The 18,122-nt window shown below is 44.1% G+C and overlaps 1 protein-coding gene across 2 annotated transcripts in view; it reads left to right on the top strand.

Annotated features, from left to right (window-relative positions):
* The window catches only part of AARS2 (alanyl-tRNA synthetase 2, mitochondrial), a 1,016,815-nt gene that overhangs the window by 971,348 nt on the left and 27,345 nt on the right, over positions 1–18,122 (top strand). For both annotated transcript variants that reach the window (XM_044060935.1, XM_044060942.1), the window contains one exon: positions 4,325–4,435. In XM_044060935.1, coding sequence (XP_043916870.1) covers positions 4,325–4,435 — 111 coding nt within the window. The remainder of the gene's footprint in view (positions 1–4,324; positions 4,436–18,122) is intronic.

Genomic DNA, 18,122 nt, shown 5'->3' with positions numbered 1-18,122 from the left:
CGCAGTCCAAAGTGTAGGTTGCAACAGATCCCCCACCATGCCCCAGGATTCCCACTCTTCATTTCTTGATGCACTGGAAAATGTTAGGGTACAACTTAACACCCTAATAATGTGTGATTTCAACTACCCCAGCATTAACTGGGAAAACTACACATGTACCAACTCTTGTGCTCAACGTTTTCTGGAATTCATAAATTCCAACGCCTTGGATCAACTTATCCACACCCCCACCACGGGCAGCAATATCCTAGACCTGGTCATTGCCAATATGGGCAACCAGTGTTCCACCCTAGAGGTCAGTTCCTCGTTGGTCAGATCCGACCACAAGCTAATCACCCTAGACACCCACCCCCACTAGGGAAACCCGTAAAACATTTCTCCAAAGCTAACTTCACGCTTCTTAAGACAGAAGTGGCAAACTTCATGACACCCATGCTGATGGACAGTAGAGGTACGACTGCTGAATCCTACACAAATGCACTTTATAAACACTTACACAAGTGCATGGATCGTGCAATCCCTAACAGAACCAAGATGCTATCATCCAAAAAAAAGGAAGCCAATCTGGTGGTCCCCTGCCATAAACAAACTCTACAACAGAAGAAAAAAACTGTTGCAAAAAAGAGTAAAATCCCATGATTGGAGGAACTCCTTGGTCAGCCTCAGTAAGAAGCTGAGATCCCTCATAAAATCCTCCAAAGCTAGTTACGAAAACAAAATCGCCACTGATTCTAAAGACAACCACATGTCAAGAATCTCACTGGCAACACTCAGATCTGCTCTGAGTTACAGCACAATGGCACTAAATATACAGAACCAACTGATATTGCCAACGTCCTGGTAGATAGGTTAAGTGCTAACTTTACCCATCTCACACCCTCTAAAGGGCCCATCTCTATACCGGAAGAATGCAAAGTTCCTGTAATCACGGCTGCACAGGTAAAAAAAACACTCTCCAAAGCCAAGAACACAGCATCCATGGGACCTGACAACATCCCAGTTCTACATGAACTACAGAATGAACTGGCACCCCACCTAAGTACCATGTTCAATCATAGCCTCACCTCAGGCTTTGTGCCCACTGAATGGCGCACAGCAACGGTTATCCCACTCCACAAAGGGGGACTACACGGACCCCGGGAATTACCTCCCCATTAGCCTGATGAGCCTGGTCTGCAAGGCTATGGAAAGTATCATCATGGAACTTATAAACAATGACATTGGTAATCTCCAAACTCTGGACCCTACCCAGTTTGGGTTTGTAAAAGGCAGATCATGTCTCCTAAACCAGATAGACTTGTTTGAAGCGGTCACCAAAGCCATAGATGAGGGTGAGGTGGTTCACACAGCCTATCTAGATCTCGCCAAGTCTTTCGACATTATCTACCCCTCTGGAATTATAGATAAACTCACTAAACTAGGTATCAATCCCTATTGTCACAAGATGGGTTGCTAACTGGCTCACTGACAGAACCCACACTGTGAAAGTAGCAGACTCTAAATCCAACGTCAGACCAGTGACAAGTTAAGTACCACAGGGTTCAGTCCTAGGTCCTCTCCTGTTTGGTATCTACTTCTCTGAAGTACAGGCTAATGCAGAAGTTCTTTGGCTAACAAAGTTCACAGATGACTGCAAACTAGGAGCCATAATCAAAGCTCCCAACGATGTGGACATCCAGCAAAAGGGCTTCACTGAGACAGATGCCTGGTGTCAAAGCCATGGCCTCAAGCTCAATGCCAAAAAGTGCATTGTCATCCCTTTTGGTAAAAACTCTGTACCCATGAACTACCACATAGGCGGTAGTCTACTTAACACCAAAAGTGTGATAAGAGAGCTTGGGACACAGGTGGACAGTAGTCTCTCCTTTGAATAATCACATCACCCAGAGTAGTCAGGAAATCCTTCTACGTGACACACCTCATCACAAAAGGTTTCTCATCCAGGAAAAAAGAGGTCATTGTGTTCCCCTCTGCTCATTAGACCCATTATAGAGTACAGTGCCCCTTTTGGTATGTACCTCACAAGACATCTACAGCAACCGGAAAGGCCGCAGAAATACCTCACAAAGAGGATTACCGGCCTCAAACAGAAGCCCTACCCAGACCATCTCAGAAAACTCCAGCTTTAGTCCGTCGCATATCACCTACTCAGAGGCTCTCTCTGCCTAACATACAAAGCTGTGTCAAACCCAGAGCTGTTGGAAATGCTCCACTTAAAGAAATCCCAATCCCTCCGAGCTAGGGACCTAAATCTTGTCACCACAATAAACAGAACATGCTGGAGGGATAGATTCCTGTCCCAGAGACTTCCCATACTGTGGAACAAACTGTCAGTCTATATCAAACAAAGCTCCTTATTAGCACTCTTCAAGAAAAATCTTGATGACTGGATGGGAGATAGGAAATTCACCCCGGAGATCACTTCTGTGGCTCTGCTTGACAGGGGCATAGGAAAATAATTTTCTTGGGTGGCAAAAGCCAGGGTAGCGTTTGGCTAGGCTTATATGGGCCCTAGGGCCAATAGCCTAGTACTTACCTATGAACCTATAAACCTAATAAAGGAGACGTGAAGGATAACCTGATAAGCTACATTCAATGACCCATTGAAATTACCATAATGTGATATAGTTAACTGAGGGGCACACCATAACAGTAGATTTTTGAGATTGTGCTGTTTTTTTTTTTTCTTCTGTGCTTCTTTTCTCTGGAAGTTATGAATGAGTTATACAGGTGGGCTTTATTTGCAGGCCTCACACTTTGGGGGTATATATGAAATCTTTATAATGCTGGTGTACTATAATTGTTTTAACTTCTTTATTAAACATAACAAATCATGTATTAGCATTCTGCTTCTTTGACCGTCTGGCATGGTGGAACTGAAGTGAAGTTGGTGGTTTTGCCCATACATATTAACATTTTAGTAATAATAATAATAATAATACTCTCATACACTGACCCCATGTGCAAAAATGGAAAAAAAGGGTTGTAGATGGATGGATTGACTCGTTTGTTAAACAGGTAGGCCCAATAGACACACAGTCCATTTTGAGGGACATGTCAGAAGTAATGTCAGGTTAAGTGACTTATTCAAGGTCACACAGTAGGCAAATGAGAGTTCAGGGAATCAAACCATGCAACACAGGAATTACAGCTCACAACCTTAACCCTCTGTGCCATTGTCATAAGATGTTCTGAGTGTAACTGCTGCAGAATGTAACCATTGTCACCTGGCACTAGTTAGACACTGCTCCTTTTTGTGATATTTATAAAGTAAACAACTTCTCATAACTTTTTCTATACAGTGCCACATTTCTATTTTGAATTTAAAGTCCATGAAAATTGCTACCTAATTAGGTTATTTTCTAGACCCATAGCTAACACAGCAGTCAGTTGAAAAAAGTATTCTGAAAAGGCAGTGGGTAAGTACATAATGTAGCTAGCATGTAATCATCCTCTTGTTCAGTTTCCTTTGTGTATATATGTGTGTGTGTGTGTATATATCTATATATATATGTGTGTGTGTGTGTGTGTGTGTGTGTGTGTGTGTGTTTGTGTATATCTATATGGCAAAAATTCAAGCAAGAAATATTGGTTGTCAAACAAGTGTTTTAAATGAGTATTCAGAAAGTAGTGCATAGCTTTTTGGAGTACATTGGGTAATATATACAGTTATGGAGCATAACTACATTATTTTGAGAAATTTTCTGTCACTTGGATAAGTAGATGTTAACATGAGGTACAGATGACTGAAACAAGGGTGTTATGTAGCTTAGCAGAGAGATTTGCAATCTTGCACAGGAAAATGCAAAAACCTCCTTGCTCCCTTAAACTGTTACTCAATAATAGAACTTTTCTTTTGAAATGCATTTTGTCATAACCCTCATCTGAATTAACATAACTCATTAACAACTGCTGATAGTTAACAATAAATCACATTCTTAACTGCCAGCAGGCTTTAGACAGCAATTGTCTGAGCTCAGAATCAAAATAAAAAAGCTTTTTGTCTTACCTGTTCAGGTTATTTTCACACATGTAAATGCTTAATCGTGGCACTGAATAGGGCAAATTCCATGTAATAGTTAAGCTGCTAAAATGAAAGTGCTGTGTGTGATGAGGTCTGCCTTTCAAGATCTGAAAGCATGAGTGAGACAAAAGTACTTGTGCTGCAAGACTGAACCTGCTAACAGCGTGATTTGGTGCTGGGATGTGGATGTAGAAGAGTTAAAACACTTGGATGGTATCACAAAGGCACATATGCACAGGTGTAGCTGAACCCTGTCTTCCCTCTGCCTGCCAAACTGACTTTGTTTTCTTGTTTATTTAGATTCTTATGAAAGTGGTAAATCAGCTGTGCAATCAGTTACCAAATACAGCAGTGATGCTTCTGAGCCAGCTTGACTCTGGGAAAGTTTTCTGTGCTTGTCAAGTCCCAAAGGTAAAGGATCTCAATGTTTGCGACATCATGCAATATTTTGCATTTGTACTTAATGTTGAATTTTGCAGTATATGATAATTCTGCCAAAATTCAACTGATATACATTTTGTGTTTGTGTTAGTAAAATATAACTGATCAAAATGAATGCAGAATTGACTTGAGTGACTTTGAAGACCCTCTGCAGTGGATAGCGTCTGGGATCTTACATGATCCAGTTCGTAAACTGCAGCAGCAGAACTGGCAGCCACAGGAAGTCTGATTTTTAGCATCCTTTGGAATCTCTTTTTAAGCTGAAGCTTCTTCTATATTTCCATAATGTAACCGTCTTCCCTCTGCCTTCAGATCTTGTTTGCCACTTAAGCATCTGACAGATCCTGTACTGCTCAAGTGACTGTGCATTTGAACAGTGATTTCTACACTATCACTATAATTTTAGACATTTTTCTTCTCGTTAGCTTAAATATTTTTTCAGTATATTTTTCTGACCCCCACTCACACTGTAAACCATTGATTTTCATTAGACCATTTTCCCTTTCTTTATCTTTGTTATCCTCAGATATTCACTAATTGCATTTAATAAGTATTTCTTGTCATTTCTTTTGTCAAGTGATATAACAGGTACAATCAAGGGTTACTCGTTTACAGTTTTATACAGGCTGCTGTCGCCATTATTCATCAGTTACAGTTAGTGTCAGATAAGGACTTTAAATTTGTATATTTATATTGGATAGTTGAATTGTGGTTGTGTTTGTATTGGAATATTGGACAAGTGCTTAGCTTTGCTGTCATCAGTGTTGTGCTTACTGCTTTATTATAGAAAAGGACAAGGCGTCCAGGTTTAATTGTTATACAAAGTACGACCGTGATATTCCCCTCTTCAGGACACTCACAAACCTGTATGTCGTGTACATAGTGGTGGATTATTTGTCTATAGACTGTGACATATGCAAAGATCTTGGATCCATGCCCTTGGAAGAAAGGAAGGATAAATAGTGAATAGTGAAAGGACTTTTACATGCAGATACCAGACGAGAGGAAAGAAAAAAGAGAAAAGAAAAGTAAAAAACAGAAGACAGTGGGCATAGGGAAAAACACGACCTTTCTCCTGTAAGGTCCCAAGAAAAGGAACTACTCTTATCAGATCTTCTCAACTCAGGTACCTGTTAGTACTTTTGCTGTGTGATTTCTCAACTGGAAGTTTCATTTTTGATTGACCTAGCCCTGAGAAGTGAAGCGGCTTCTCCTCTGAATGGAAATGTTCCAAATACTTTGAATCTAGACCTTTGTTAGCTCTTCAGTGTGCTGCATTAGAACTGTACAGTGTTGTACTTTTAAATGGTTTGGGATAGAATGATGAAGGCCTTAGTCAAGGTCCAGCTGGAGTTTGATGTCCTCTTCTCCCCTTCTGTCTTTAGGGTTGCAAGAGAAGTTCCCTTCCCTTCCACCTCTCATGCTCCTACCCAGGGCCCAGTTCTGGCACAGTGAGTATTGGAGTCAATTGTGGCTACTGTACTGCTCTCAATATTAATAGTTTCTGCTCCATTGTCATCAGTGCCCTTGGCATCGACATCATCAGTCTCAAGAGCCACTAGGCTCAAGAAAGTCATTTGTGTGGATGGCTTGCTACCAGAACCAGCAGCAATGTCCTTGGTGTGTTCACTGTGTCAGCATTTGCGTTCTTGGTGCCAAAGTCTTCCTCGGCACAGTGCCTGACCTTGGATACAGCAACCTCAGTAGTCACTTTGAAGTTTAATTTTATGTCAGTGGCAGTACCAATATTCCCAATGTTGACAGGTTTGGCCGTGGTGCCTGAAATGAGAGAATGTTAAGTTGTCAATCTCGCCTTCATTCTTGCTTGATGGGTTCGGAGCCGATCCTCGGCTCCGACTCGGCACTTGCTAAGCTCGAGAGTCACTTTTACCAGCTCGAGGCAGCCCCATATCCCATGATGCAAGGCGGTAAGTACCCAGATCTCATTTGCCGCTTCACTGATGAGGTCCTCCTTTTACCAGCTCTTGGTAAGTGAATTGTTACTTTACTATTTTAGCCCCTTTCTTCAAAAAACCTTAAAATTATTAGTTTTAACTTAGTTTTAGTCCCTTTCTGACAAAAAATTTCCCTGTCTCCTCATAACTTTCAGTCAAACTTTCACCCATCCCATCCCCCCCCTGTTAGGGTGTGTGTGTGTGTCTGTTATTGATACCTTTTGATATATTTAATTTAATTTCTTGGACTGGTGTTGTGTGTGTGTTTTATTCACCATGTCTAAGGAAAGGGTCTCAGGCTTTAAGAAGTGTGACTCGTGCTGTCAGAAGATGTCTCTGACAGACGGTCACACTTCTTGCCTTTACTGCCTGGGGCCTCTTCACCTGCAGGACTCCTGTGCTATATGTCATTCTTTTAGCCAGAGAGTCCTGCAGGAAAGAAGAAATAAATTGATTTTGAGGGGCCTTCTTAAGCCGGAGAGCTCTCCAGCTAAGTCGGCCCCATCTAAGACTTCTAAGTCTTCCAAGGCCCAGGCTTCTGTGTCCAAGCCTGTGGCCTCGGCTCCGACTCATTCAGAGTTGAGATCGGCTCCGGCTGGAGCCGATTCTGGGTTACCTAAACCTTCGGCACCGATGGCTATCAGTGCCGAATCTGGTTCGACCACTTCGGTGTCGGCTCCGATCGGTTCCGACCACCATGTGGCCCAGGCATCGGTGTCGGCTCTGATCGGCTCTGACACCCTTACTTTTATGGCTGTATCGGCTCCGGCTGGAGCCGATGCATCGAAGCTACCTGTCGGTGCCGATAAGTTGTCGGCTCCGACAGTTTCTGTGGTTTCATCGGCTCCGATGGTTCCTTCGAGGAAGAGGTCTAGGTCCCCTTCCTTGGAGCCGATACTTTCGGCTCCGGCCTCGCCTCTCCTCTCGGAGCGGAGCCATCGGAGCCGATCTTCAAGGTCATCCAGGCTTTCTGACCATGATTTGGAGAGAGTGGTCAGTAGATTACTAAAGTCACAGGCACTGGCCCAAATGCTACATAGTCCGTCTCAGCAGACTACTATTAGTCCACACCCCATTGCAGTTCCTCCTTCGACTCTACCCCAGAGTTTGGAGTTGGAGTCTTCGGGAATGGTTTCTGCTATGGCTGAGGGACAGATACCCCCTTCTGCTCCTTCAGCCTCTACTCTTATCTCCTCTTCAAGACCTTCCTTAGAGGGATTCGGTGGCCGGGCTTCCCTGGTCTCCTCCGAGGGGGTGAGTGGCATCGGACCCTTGTCCGAACCCTCTCTTCTCCTTGGAGCCTCGGCCTTGGTTAGCTCGGCTCCGACATCTGCCTCGGAGCCTTCCTTTTCGGTGGGTCCTGGAGTTCCTAGTTCTTCGGAGCGGGTTCTCTCGGACCTTCCTGGGAGGGGAGCCTTCGAGGTGATGAAGAGTGTGCTGGCCACTGGTCTCAGCCAGCAGTCTGTTTCCTTAGCTCCTCCCTCTATGGTGCCTGTTGACATCTCTGCCACTTCTCTTGCTCCAGGACCCAGAGATCCTCCGCCTCAGGTTTCCCCACTGGGAATATCCCCCTCTTCCGAGGATTCTCCTGATTTGTCGGGAGATCCTCCGCGCAAGAGGACATGTAAGAGGAAACACGTAGACTCCCCCGAGTCTATCACTTCAGATACTGACTTAGATGAGTCAGAGGGATCCCCAAGATCCCCCTCTGAGGATGTCTCCTTCTCAGACATCCTAGAACTCCTTAGACAGAGGGGAAACTGGCCCACCAATAATCCCTCTGAGGATGAGTCAGTATACCTGGAGGCGTTTGGATCTCGGCCCTCCACCTCCTGGGTGTCTCCGCCTTCGACCCCTTATGCAGGTTATTGCTCGAAAGGCGTGGGCTGCTCCTGACTCTGTAGAGCCAGTCCCTAGGAGGCCTTCTAAATTTATTACTGCCCCGTCGGACAAGCAATTCCTTATAAAAGGTGTCCCCGCTGATGCCATGGTGGTGGCGGCTGCCACCAAGAAGGAACTTGCAGATCCTTCCGTACCTGTCCATCCTCCTAATAAGGACTCTAGGACCATGGATAGATATGGTAAGTGGATGTTTTCTTCAGCGACCTTTGCTATGCGTTCGCTGAACTACCTATGTCACTTCACCAGACTCCAAAGGGATATCCTTAAGGAGCTAGGTGAAGTTGTGCAGGATCCTACAGCTGCAGGGGCTCAGGAAAAATTGCTTCGCAGCTAGGAACCCTTAACTCCATTGCAAACTCCTCCATGCGGCTGATATCATATGCTGCTGATGGAGCGAGTAGGGCCGCAGGTACAGGTGTGGCTCTTAGATGCCAAGCCTGGATGCGGCTATGTAATTTTGCAGATCCCTTTAAGGCGTCCTTCACAAACTCTCCCTTTGATGGGTCAGCTTTGTTTGGCCCTCAAGTGAAGGAAACGTTGACCAGGTGTGAGCAGGACGGCAAAACTCTTTCTGCCGTAGGAGTCCGTTTTTCCACCCCTTCTAGACCTTATCCCAAAGGACAGAAGGGTGGCAAAATGTGGTTCCGCAAATCCCAAGGAGTCACGCCGGATTCACGTGGTCAGTTTACCCCTAGAGGCAGAGGGGGTAACAACAACAGACGCCGCTCTAGAGGCAGAGGGGTCCACAAAACCAGGGAAACAGAGAGTCTCTCTCTGACAAGCCCTTTCAGCATCCCTGAGATGTTGCCCGGCTGTCCCTCCTTGGAGGCAGTCGGGGGAAGACTATCGCTGTACCCAGAAGCCTGGCGTTCTCTCACTCAAGACAGATGGGTACAGTCGATCATATCCGAGGGCTACAAAATTCCTTTCAAGGAAAGTCCTTTCTATCCCTCAAATTCCCTTCCAGATGTACCACCCGGTCTAAGGGAAATTGCAGAGTTAGAAGTCTCAAAACTACTGCAAAAAAGAGCCATTCAGCCAGTTACAACAGACCATTCAGAGCCCGGAATCTACTCAAGGATCTTTTTGGTCCCCAAAAAGACGGGAGACTGGAGACCAATATTGGATCTCAGCAGACTCAACAACTCTGTGAGGAAGACAAGATTCCGAATGGTCACTCTTCAGTCGATTCTGCCCTTCTTGCAGAAGGACAACTGGATGTGCTCAATAGATCTTCAGGATGCGTACTATCACATAAAAATTCACAGACGCTCCAGGAGATTTCTCCGCTTTCGGCTGGGGTCCAGTCATTTCCAGTTCAGAGCCCTGCCCTTTGGTCTCACCACAGCCCCCAGAGTGTTCACCAAATGCATGGCAGTGGTCACGGCTCACCTGAGACGTCAAGGATTCCAGGTGTTTCCGTATCTCGATGACTGGCTCCTCTCAGCCACCACCAGGCATCAGCTTGTTCAAGACGGGGATTACACAATAAATCTTTGTTCTCATTTGGGCATCTCGATCAACTTCGAAAAGTCATCCTTATTGCCCTGCCAGTCTATTACTTTCATAGGCGCAAACTTAAACACTGTTCGGATGTCAGCTACCCTTACAGACCAAAGAGTTTCAGACATTCAAAGTCATGTCAGGATCATTCTAGCCAACAAGAAAGTACAGGCCAGAATGGTTCTAAAGGTATTAGGCCTCATGGCTGCAGCCATTACTCTTCTTCCCCTGGCTCGCTTCTACATGCGCCTTCTTCAGTGGATGTTGTTCACTCAGTGGTCTTACCAACAACTTCCAATGCGTCACCAGATTCTGGTGACACAGATTTGCAAAAATCATCTTGCTTGGTGGATCACTTCTCCCCAGATTCACCAAGGCAGACACTTTGTACCCCATCCCGGTAGCCACTGTCACCACGGACGCCTCCCTGATCGGGTGGGGGTCATTATCAGGGCAGGATGGTTCATGGGCGTGGCAACCGTTCGAGTACCACCTGCACATAAATGTCCTAGAGATGAGAGCAGTGCTTTTAACGTTGCAAGCCCTCAACGACTTTCTTCCTGTAGGGACAATTGCAGTCCACACAGACAACATGTCTGTAGTTTGGTATATCAACAAACAGGGCGGAACCAAGTCCTACCCCTTGTGTCGAGAAGCGCTCAGACTTTGGCAATGGGCGATCTCCTCTCATCGGTTTTTGGTAGCAACGCACATCCCTGGGAAAACCAACATTTTAGCGGACAGATTGAGCAGAGCTATTCTCATGCCTCACGAGTGGTCTCTCAAGCAGTCTATAGTGGAAGAGATTTTTCTGGAATGGGGTCGCCCATGTTGCGATCTTTTTGCTACTCCTCAAAACAGCAAATGCCCAGACTTCTTCTCTCTCTTCCCTCTGTCAGGCCATCCCCCCAGAGACGCTCTGACCCAGGATTGGCCCCAGGGACTTCTTTATACCTTTCCTCCTTTTCCACTGATCCCTCAAGTTATCCAGAAAGCAACCGTTTTGAGAGCCAAAATGATTCTCATTGCTCCTTATTGGCCTCGACAAATTTGGTTTCTGTTCCTCCATCGTCACCTTTTGGTGCAGCCGTGGCATCTGGACCCAGTGCCAGATCTTCTGATTCACCAATCCGGTCAGCTGCACCGGTCTATCCCTTCTCTCAACCTCACAGCATGGTTGCTCCACTTCCTTCCTTAGCCAGGCTTCCTTTGATCTCTAACCCTGTTAGAGACATCATAGTAGCTTCTTTAAAATCCTCTACCAGGAGGATTTATACAAGCAAATGGAAACGTTTCTCTTATTGGGCTAAAGCCAAGAATATTGATCCTTTCACTGCCCCAGTTCAGGCAGTTTTGGACTTCTTAGCAGAGATTTTTCATGCAGGCTCCTCTTCTTCCACAGTTAGAGTTCAATTGGCTGCTATCTCGAACTTTCATGATGGGATCGCAGATCACAATATTATGTCCCATAGGCTTTGTAGAGCCTTCTTGAAAGGAATTTTCCTCCTGAAGCCTCCAATCAGGAATCCTCCTCCTCAATGGGATCTAAATTTAGTGCTGACATCCTTGATTCTTCCCCCTTTCGAGCCAGCTGTTTCTTGCTCCCTAAAATTTCTTTCTTGGAAAACCTTATTCCTAGTAGCTATTACATCGGCCAGGAAGGTGTCTGAACTTCATGCTCTATCGGTTCGACCCCCCTATTTGGTCTTTCACAAAGACAGAGTATCATTGAGAACTAATCCGACCTTTTTGCCTAAGGTCGCCTCCAAGACTAATTTGAATCAATCCATTGATCTCCCTGTGTTTTTTCCAAACTATTCAAACAGATTGGAACAAAAACTACATTATCTTGATGTCCATCGCCAACTCAGATATTATTTGGACAGAACTAAACAATTTAGGAAATCCGATCAACTTTTTGTTTCCTATGCTGATAACAAGAAAGGCCTTCCTGTCTCTAAAGTGACCTTATCTAGATGGCTTTCTTCTGTCATCTCTGAAATTTATCGGCTATGGGGAAAACAGCTGTGCTCAAAACCTAAAGCACATTCAACTAGAAGCTTAGCTACTTCTACAGCCTTTCAAGCTAGACTTCCTTTAGACACTATTTGTGCAGCGGCCACTTGGGCCACTCCTCATACTTTTGTTTCCCATTACAAATTGGACTTGGCCTCCAGGGACAGAGCCAGTTTTGGCTCTACAGTCCTCAAGAGTCTGTTCCATTGAGCCACCCAGGATAGAGGTGCTAGGGACGCGGTCCCATCAAGCAAGAATGAAGGCGAGATTGACAACTTAACATTGAGAAGTTATGTACCTACCATAACGTTCCATGTTAGTTGTCTTCTCTCGCCTTCTTTCTTGCGACCCTCCCTCCTTCCCCCAGGCCTGGACAGACCTTTTTCTACAAGGAATTTTTATGCTGAAGACCATTCAGAGCTGGTCCTTCTTCCATCCTGTAGGCTTTCTTTCTTCCTTTGGGAAGTGTTTATGCTTGGTGCTATTGCCCTTTGTCATCAAACGAGATCTGGGTACTTACCGCCTTGCATCATGGGATATGGGGCTGCCTCGAGCTGGTAAAAGTGACTCTCGAGCTTAGCAAGTGCCGAGTCGGAGCCGAGGATCGGCTCCGAACCCATCAAGCAAGAAAGAAGGCGAGAGAAGACAACTAACATGGAACGTTATGGTAGGTACATAACTTCTCATTTTGTTTCAAGGAGACCAGTTAGGTTCTCAGGAATGGAACAGGCACCCTGTATACCCTGCCTTGGCTCCACCTTATGACATTATCCAGTCTAGGACCGCTGGTCATCTGTTCTTATCCCAGCAGGACCTGAAAATGAAGAGCTTCATTAGACTCCAGTGGTCCAGGGAAGACTCTAGAAATGAGCACTCAGATGAGTCCATTCTGAGTATACAGAGGAAGAGGACATGCAAGAGGTGGCAGTTAGACTTTTCACCAGATATTTCCATCACAGACATGGATCTTGATGGAGGGAGGCTTTCCTATAGTCTTCTACCTTCTGAAGACCACAGATTTGGGGAAATCCATGAAATAGTGAGATAAAGAGATTATGAGCCATAGATCTGACCTCTGCCAAGGAAGACATCATTCAAGAAGCTTTTCAGTCCTCCCCACCTGCAGCTTGGATAGTGCCTACCAGAGACAAAACGATTTAATTGGCTATATCAACAATCGGACAGTGCAGTACCAATCCTACAGAAGATAGACTAGATCCTTTGGTGTCACAAGGATGGGCCACAATGAAATAAAGCCCTCGTCCCCTCCCTGATTGTATTGTGGTGGATTAGCTGAGAAAATGAGCCTACTCCTTAAGTATTTATTCCAATAGAGCCTTAAACTTTGTGACATACATGACAAGATTTCAGTCCGATCTAGCAGAGAAGATCCTAGAAACAATGAAAAAATATTTCACATAGTGATCTCCATAGACAGATTGAATCACAGGTGGCAGCTATAAGTATTATATAGTTAGTGTCTGTAAGGCTGATTCACAACATGGAGGATGGAGCAGTGGGAGCCAGTGGAACAGGTATATCAATGCGAAGGTAGGCCTGGCTAATACTTTGTGAATTCGCAGAGCACTGCATTAAGCCATGTGGCTTATAATCATACAGGACAAGTGAATTAGAGGGATAATATCCAAAGGCTATTCTGTCTCATTTCTTGAATATTCCAAAGTCTACCACCCGTCTACTATTGGACATCTCACCTTGACATAAGCTGGCAGCAAAATTAAAAGTTTCCAAACTTTAAAAAAAAAAATTGACATCCAGAAGGTCCTACCAGACCAGGCAGGCTTCATAAATTGCTCATGTTTCTTTTGAGTTCCCAAAAATATGAAGGCCAATTCCAGGTCTCTGTGGCCTAAATCTCTATAAGTACACTAAACTAAGTTCCAGATGGTCATGGTGCAGTCTGTCGTTTTTTTTTGTCTTCAGGGGAGAGAGAGAGATCAGATTTACCCTTTGGACTGCCAAGACTTAAATGTACACATAGCAAGAGCATCCAGGAAGTTTGTTTTTGGGTTAGAGCCCATCATAATAAGTTCATAGCCCTTTCCTTTGGCTTCAGTCTGCAGCCTTCATGGTGTCCAACAAATGCATGACAGTGGTAGCAGCTCACCTGAGATTGCTAGGAATAAATGAGTCTTCCCATATCCAGATGATGACTGGCTTTTAGCCACAATATCAACAGAGTCACTATTTTGCACAAGAAAGTATTTACTTCAGCATTTAGTCAAGTCCTTTCCAGGACTTCCATAAAGTGGCAGGTTTTCTCTCGACAATAACATTCTTTACTAGCTTGAGCTCCTCACTTATCCCATAAGCCCATGCTTCCCTGTGAAGCTCCAGATCTTATTTCTGCCACTGTATGCTTCACCATATTTGTGCTTTGCTTGAGCTTCACAGATGATTTTTCTGCAGTTTTTTCCACAGATGAGCACATCCTTTTTTTTTTCAATTTAATATTTTCAAGCTATGTCAGGAGTTTGATCACTAAACTCTTTCCTTGATTCACCACTTTCCACCGTATCCTAATTTTTACCGTTTGTACAATCGTTGTCCCTTAGCTTAAAAAAAAAAAAACAGCTCCATTACTTTTCATTAGTTAGATAACTATATATTGACTATTGTTTAGCAGTTCTTAATTTTTCATTCAGGTTTCTGTCTTTTTTACCATTTGTAAAGAATTTAGCATGGAGGAGGACACTAAGTCCTTTGGTTTTAAGATATGTAGACTGTGTTGTCATAAAATCCACAGGAAGTGTGGGTGGTGTCTCTTAGGGTTAGGCATTTGGATGCTGCTTGCTCTCTCTGTTAAAACTTTAATTTTCTATTGTGTTAGATAGAAGGAACAAGTTGGTGCTTAAGGGATTACTTATCTGATGTGCCAAGGAAATGGAAAAAGAAAAGGAAAAAGATAAGCAGAAAATCTAAATCTTCTGGAGAAGATGCTGATTGAGACTGAATAATGACTGCTTTCTTGAATCGCAGACTGAAATGGGTGGTATTCCATTGCCCTTAATATCTTAGGGTGGATCAGGTTGGCTCACAATCGTTCTTACTTGCTCCTTCCTCAGTCCATGTTTCAGTGCTGGTTGTTCTGGAGCCTGTATGTTTGGTACTGACATATACTCTTACCTCACCACCAATGCCTTTTCATCTGATTCACTTGACGTGGAGACCTTATACAGAATGTCAAAGCAAATTGCTTGACATCAAGTCTTCAGCACCGTCCTTTGCACCAACTTGTGTGTTGCCAATTTGTGTGTCAAAGTCCTTGGCCTTTGATGTATTCACACCAGTCTCCATATTAAAGCCGCCAAGATCTTCATTGTTAAAACTTTTCTCCTCAGTGTCACTTACGTCCATTTTGGTGTCTGATGAACAAAGTCCAGGTCAGGGCTCCCCAGTGCCAACAGATTCAAGTTTGACCTTTGAAGCCATAGAGAGGATGATTGCTACACCTCCAAAAGCACATTCAAAGCCTCCAGAAATATCATCCCAAGCCCCTGGTAACTGACTGTTGGTTCTTCAACCCGCTGATCAGACATCTCTGGGGCAGAGCTGAATGGAAAGCCTCAAGGAACCCGCACAGGTTCAGTCTGCTTCTTCAGGAGATTCAGGGGAGACCAGCTCCATCCAGATATTCCCAAGAAGATGACATGCAAGAGAAGGCATGTGGACTCCCCTACAGAGTCTCTAACATTGGACACCAACCTGGGTGACTAATAGAGTTCCCTCAAATCCCCTTCAGAAGATTCCATCTTTGGCAGGATCCCTGAATTGATCCAGTAGAGGTGATCTGGGCCCACTAATCCTTCTCTTTCAGTAAGAGGAGGTACTTTTTGAGGCTTATTGTTCTGCCTGATCCACCTCCTGAGTGGTACCTCCTGATGACCATCTTATAGATTTAGCCACTAGGAGGGCATGACATGGACCAAACTCCACTGAGATTGTTCCATGTAAACCAGGCAAAATTCTTCATGTCCAGCAGCTGTTTCACCCTGATTTATCCCGAAGAGTCAACCACAAAGTTATGCTGTGGTCTGTCAATGACATTCTGGGTTCCTATATGCCCTCCCCCCATTCCTTTTATCACCAGATTCTTCCAGAAAGCAGCAGCATGCCAAGCTGTAGAGACCCTCTTTGTCCATTCTTGCCTAAGCAAATCTGTTTTCCCCTTGCTCAGGCCTCACTTAAAGCACCCATGGCATTTAAATCCCCAAATATGTTTTCTCATTCATCTGTGCAGTCTCACAGGGATCTACAGAACCTCAAGTTGAACATATGTTTTTTCCAGTTCCATTGATGGCTAAAAAACATATCTTATCCAAACTTGTGGTTTGCATTTTGTCATCTTCATAAAAGAATACACTCATAAAGTTTACTAAATGTAATGGAATTTCAGCTTCTGTTCCAGTGATCTTACATTTCTTATCAAAATTGTTTGAAGCTGACTCCATCCACTTTGAGATTATAATACAATTGATATCCATTTCAAATTTCCATAACTGTTTTCATAGCTTTTCTCTCACATCAGATAAGCTCTGCAAAACCACCTGGAAAGGAGCCTTCCTCCTGCATCCACCAATTAAGGGCCCCACCCCCAGGACTAGTCTACAACTTTTTTTTTTCCTGGAATCTCTAACGAGAGTTCCTTATGAGCAGGAATCTTCTGCAGACCTAAAATTCCCATATTGGAAAACTAAGTTTGGTAGCCATCATGTCAACTAGGACAATTTCAGAATTACAAGTTCTAGCTTTTCTACTCCTCCATATTTTTTTTCCCAAGGGAAGAGTATCTCTACAAGCCAAGCTGATAGATAATCTATATTTATTTTATTTATTTATTTATTTATTTATTTATTTATTTATTTATTTATTTAACATTTGTTAACTGGGAAAGTCCAACTTGGAACAAAGCCAATTTTCAGTAGAGGCCCGGGGAGAAACATTCCAGATCCATGTCTTTCCAAACTCATTTGTACCTAGCAAGCTGGGTAGGAAGGTTTCCAAGATAATGTTGTCCATGTGGTTTTCAGATTGCATTTCCTTTGCATAATCTTTGAGAAACAAATCACTACCAGCTAAAACCCAGAGCCCATTCCACAAGATCATTCTCGGTTTCTACAGCCTTTTCCAAAAACCCTTGTATGATGAAACTTCTGCTGCAGCAATGTGTCTGTTGTATATTTTTGCCAAGCATTATAAACTAGACATAATTTTCTAGAGCTTCGTTTGGAGCTACAGTTCTCAACGGAGATGTAGCAAGCTGCTTTTGCAGCTGCTGGTGACCCCCCCCCCCACACACACACACACAAAGTTGAGGAGCAAACTCTGTTTTCCTTGGACTTGAAGAATAAACAAAAAAAATATTTTCTGCTTTTACATTGTAGTAAACTCTGTGCTACAGTTTACGGCGAACACACAATGCTATACCACTTTAGTTTTTACTGTAGATGCAGTATCTCCACTTCTTACTAAATGCTGGTATGCACCAAAAACTTACTGAGATCTGTGGATTGCTCACAGAATATTTGCCCCATTTGCCCCACCCTGTCTGTGACTCTGGTTTTCAGAGGTATCCTTTTAAGATGCTGCCCAGGAATTCAGGTAGCTTGGGATTCTGTCCGATCAGCCAGTTTGGAAGGACTGGATGAAGTAAAATACCATACAGCAGTAGCGTTGTTGCCTCACAGCAAGAGGTTCTCCTGTTTGATTCACGGCTGGAGTGCCTTCTGTGTGGAGTCTGCATGTCCTCCCCACGGTCGAGTGGCCTCCGCAAGACATGCGTGAATGGGTGTGCCTTCGCTGAAGGTTGGGCGTCGGGCTGGCAACTCTGCACCATAAAAAATCTACTGCCAATCATTAGCGGACCAAAGTTCCGCTGTGGCGACCCCTAACTGGGAAAAGCCGAAAAGGCAAACAAACATATACTAAACATAACACCAGATCATTTTCATCCTAGTCCAACCGATCTGACATCCTTCCCTCCTCCTACATTCTAAATTGCCTCCTTTTCCTAAGGACCATGTAGAACAACCTGAAGTTTTTCTGTCCTGTCCTGTTTTTAGCAGAAGGACATATTCCTGTGATGCTGTTAACTTAGTCAGCAAACTCGATCCGAGGGCAGTCAAGGCACAGAAAGATCATGGGATATTTTTTCTGAAGCAGCTCATCACAAGGAGCACTAGCAGAAGGCCGGATAGTTTAGTCAAGCAGCTCTTGTCCCATTAGTTATATCAGTTTGACTAATATGAAAAGGATGGACA

Source organism: Protopterus annectens, chromosome 1.part0, assembly GCF_019279795.1.
Source record: "Protopterus annectens isolate FY-2018-M chromosome 1.part0, PAN1.0, whole genome shotgun sequence".
In the NCBI taxonomy this organism is placed as follows: domain Eukaryota; kingdom Metazoa; phylum Chordata; order Ceratodontiformes; family Protopteridae; genus Protopterus; species Protopterus annectens.
The sequence above is the reverse complement of the archived record's forward strand: the minus strand, read 5'-3'. Positions and strand labels throughout refer to the sequence as shown.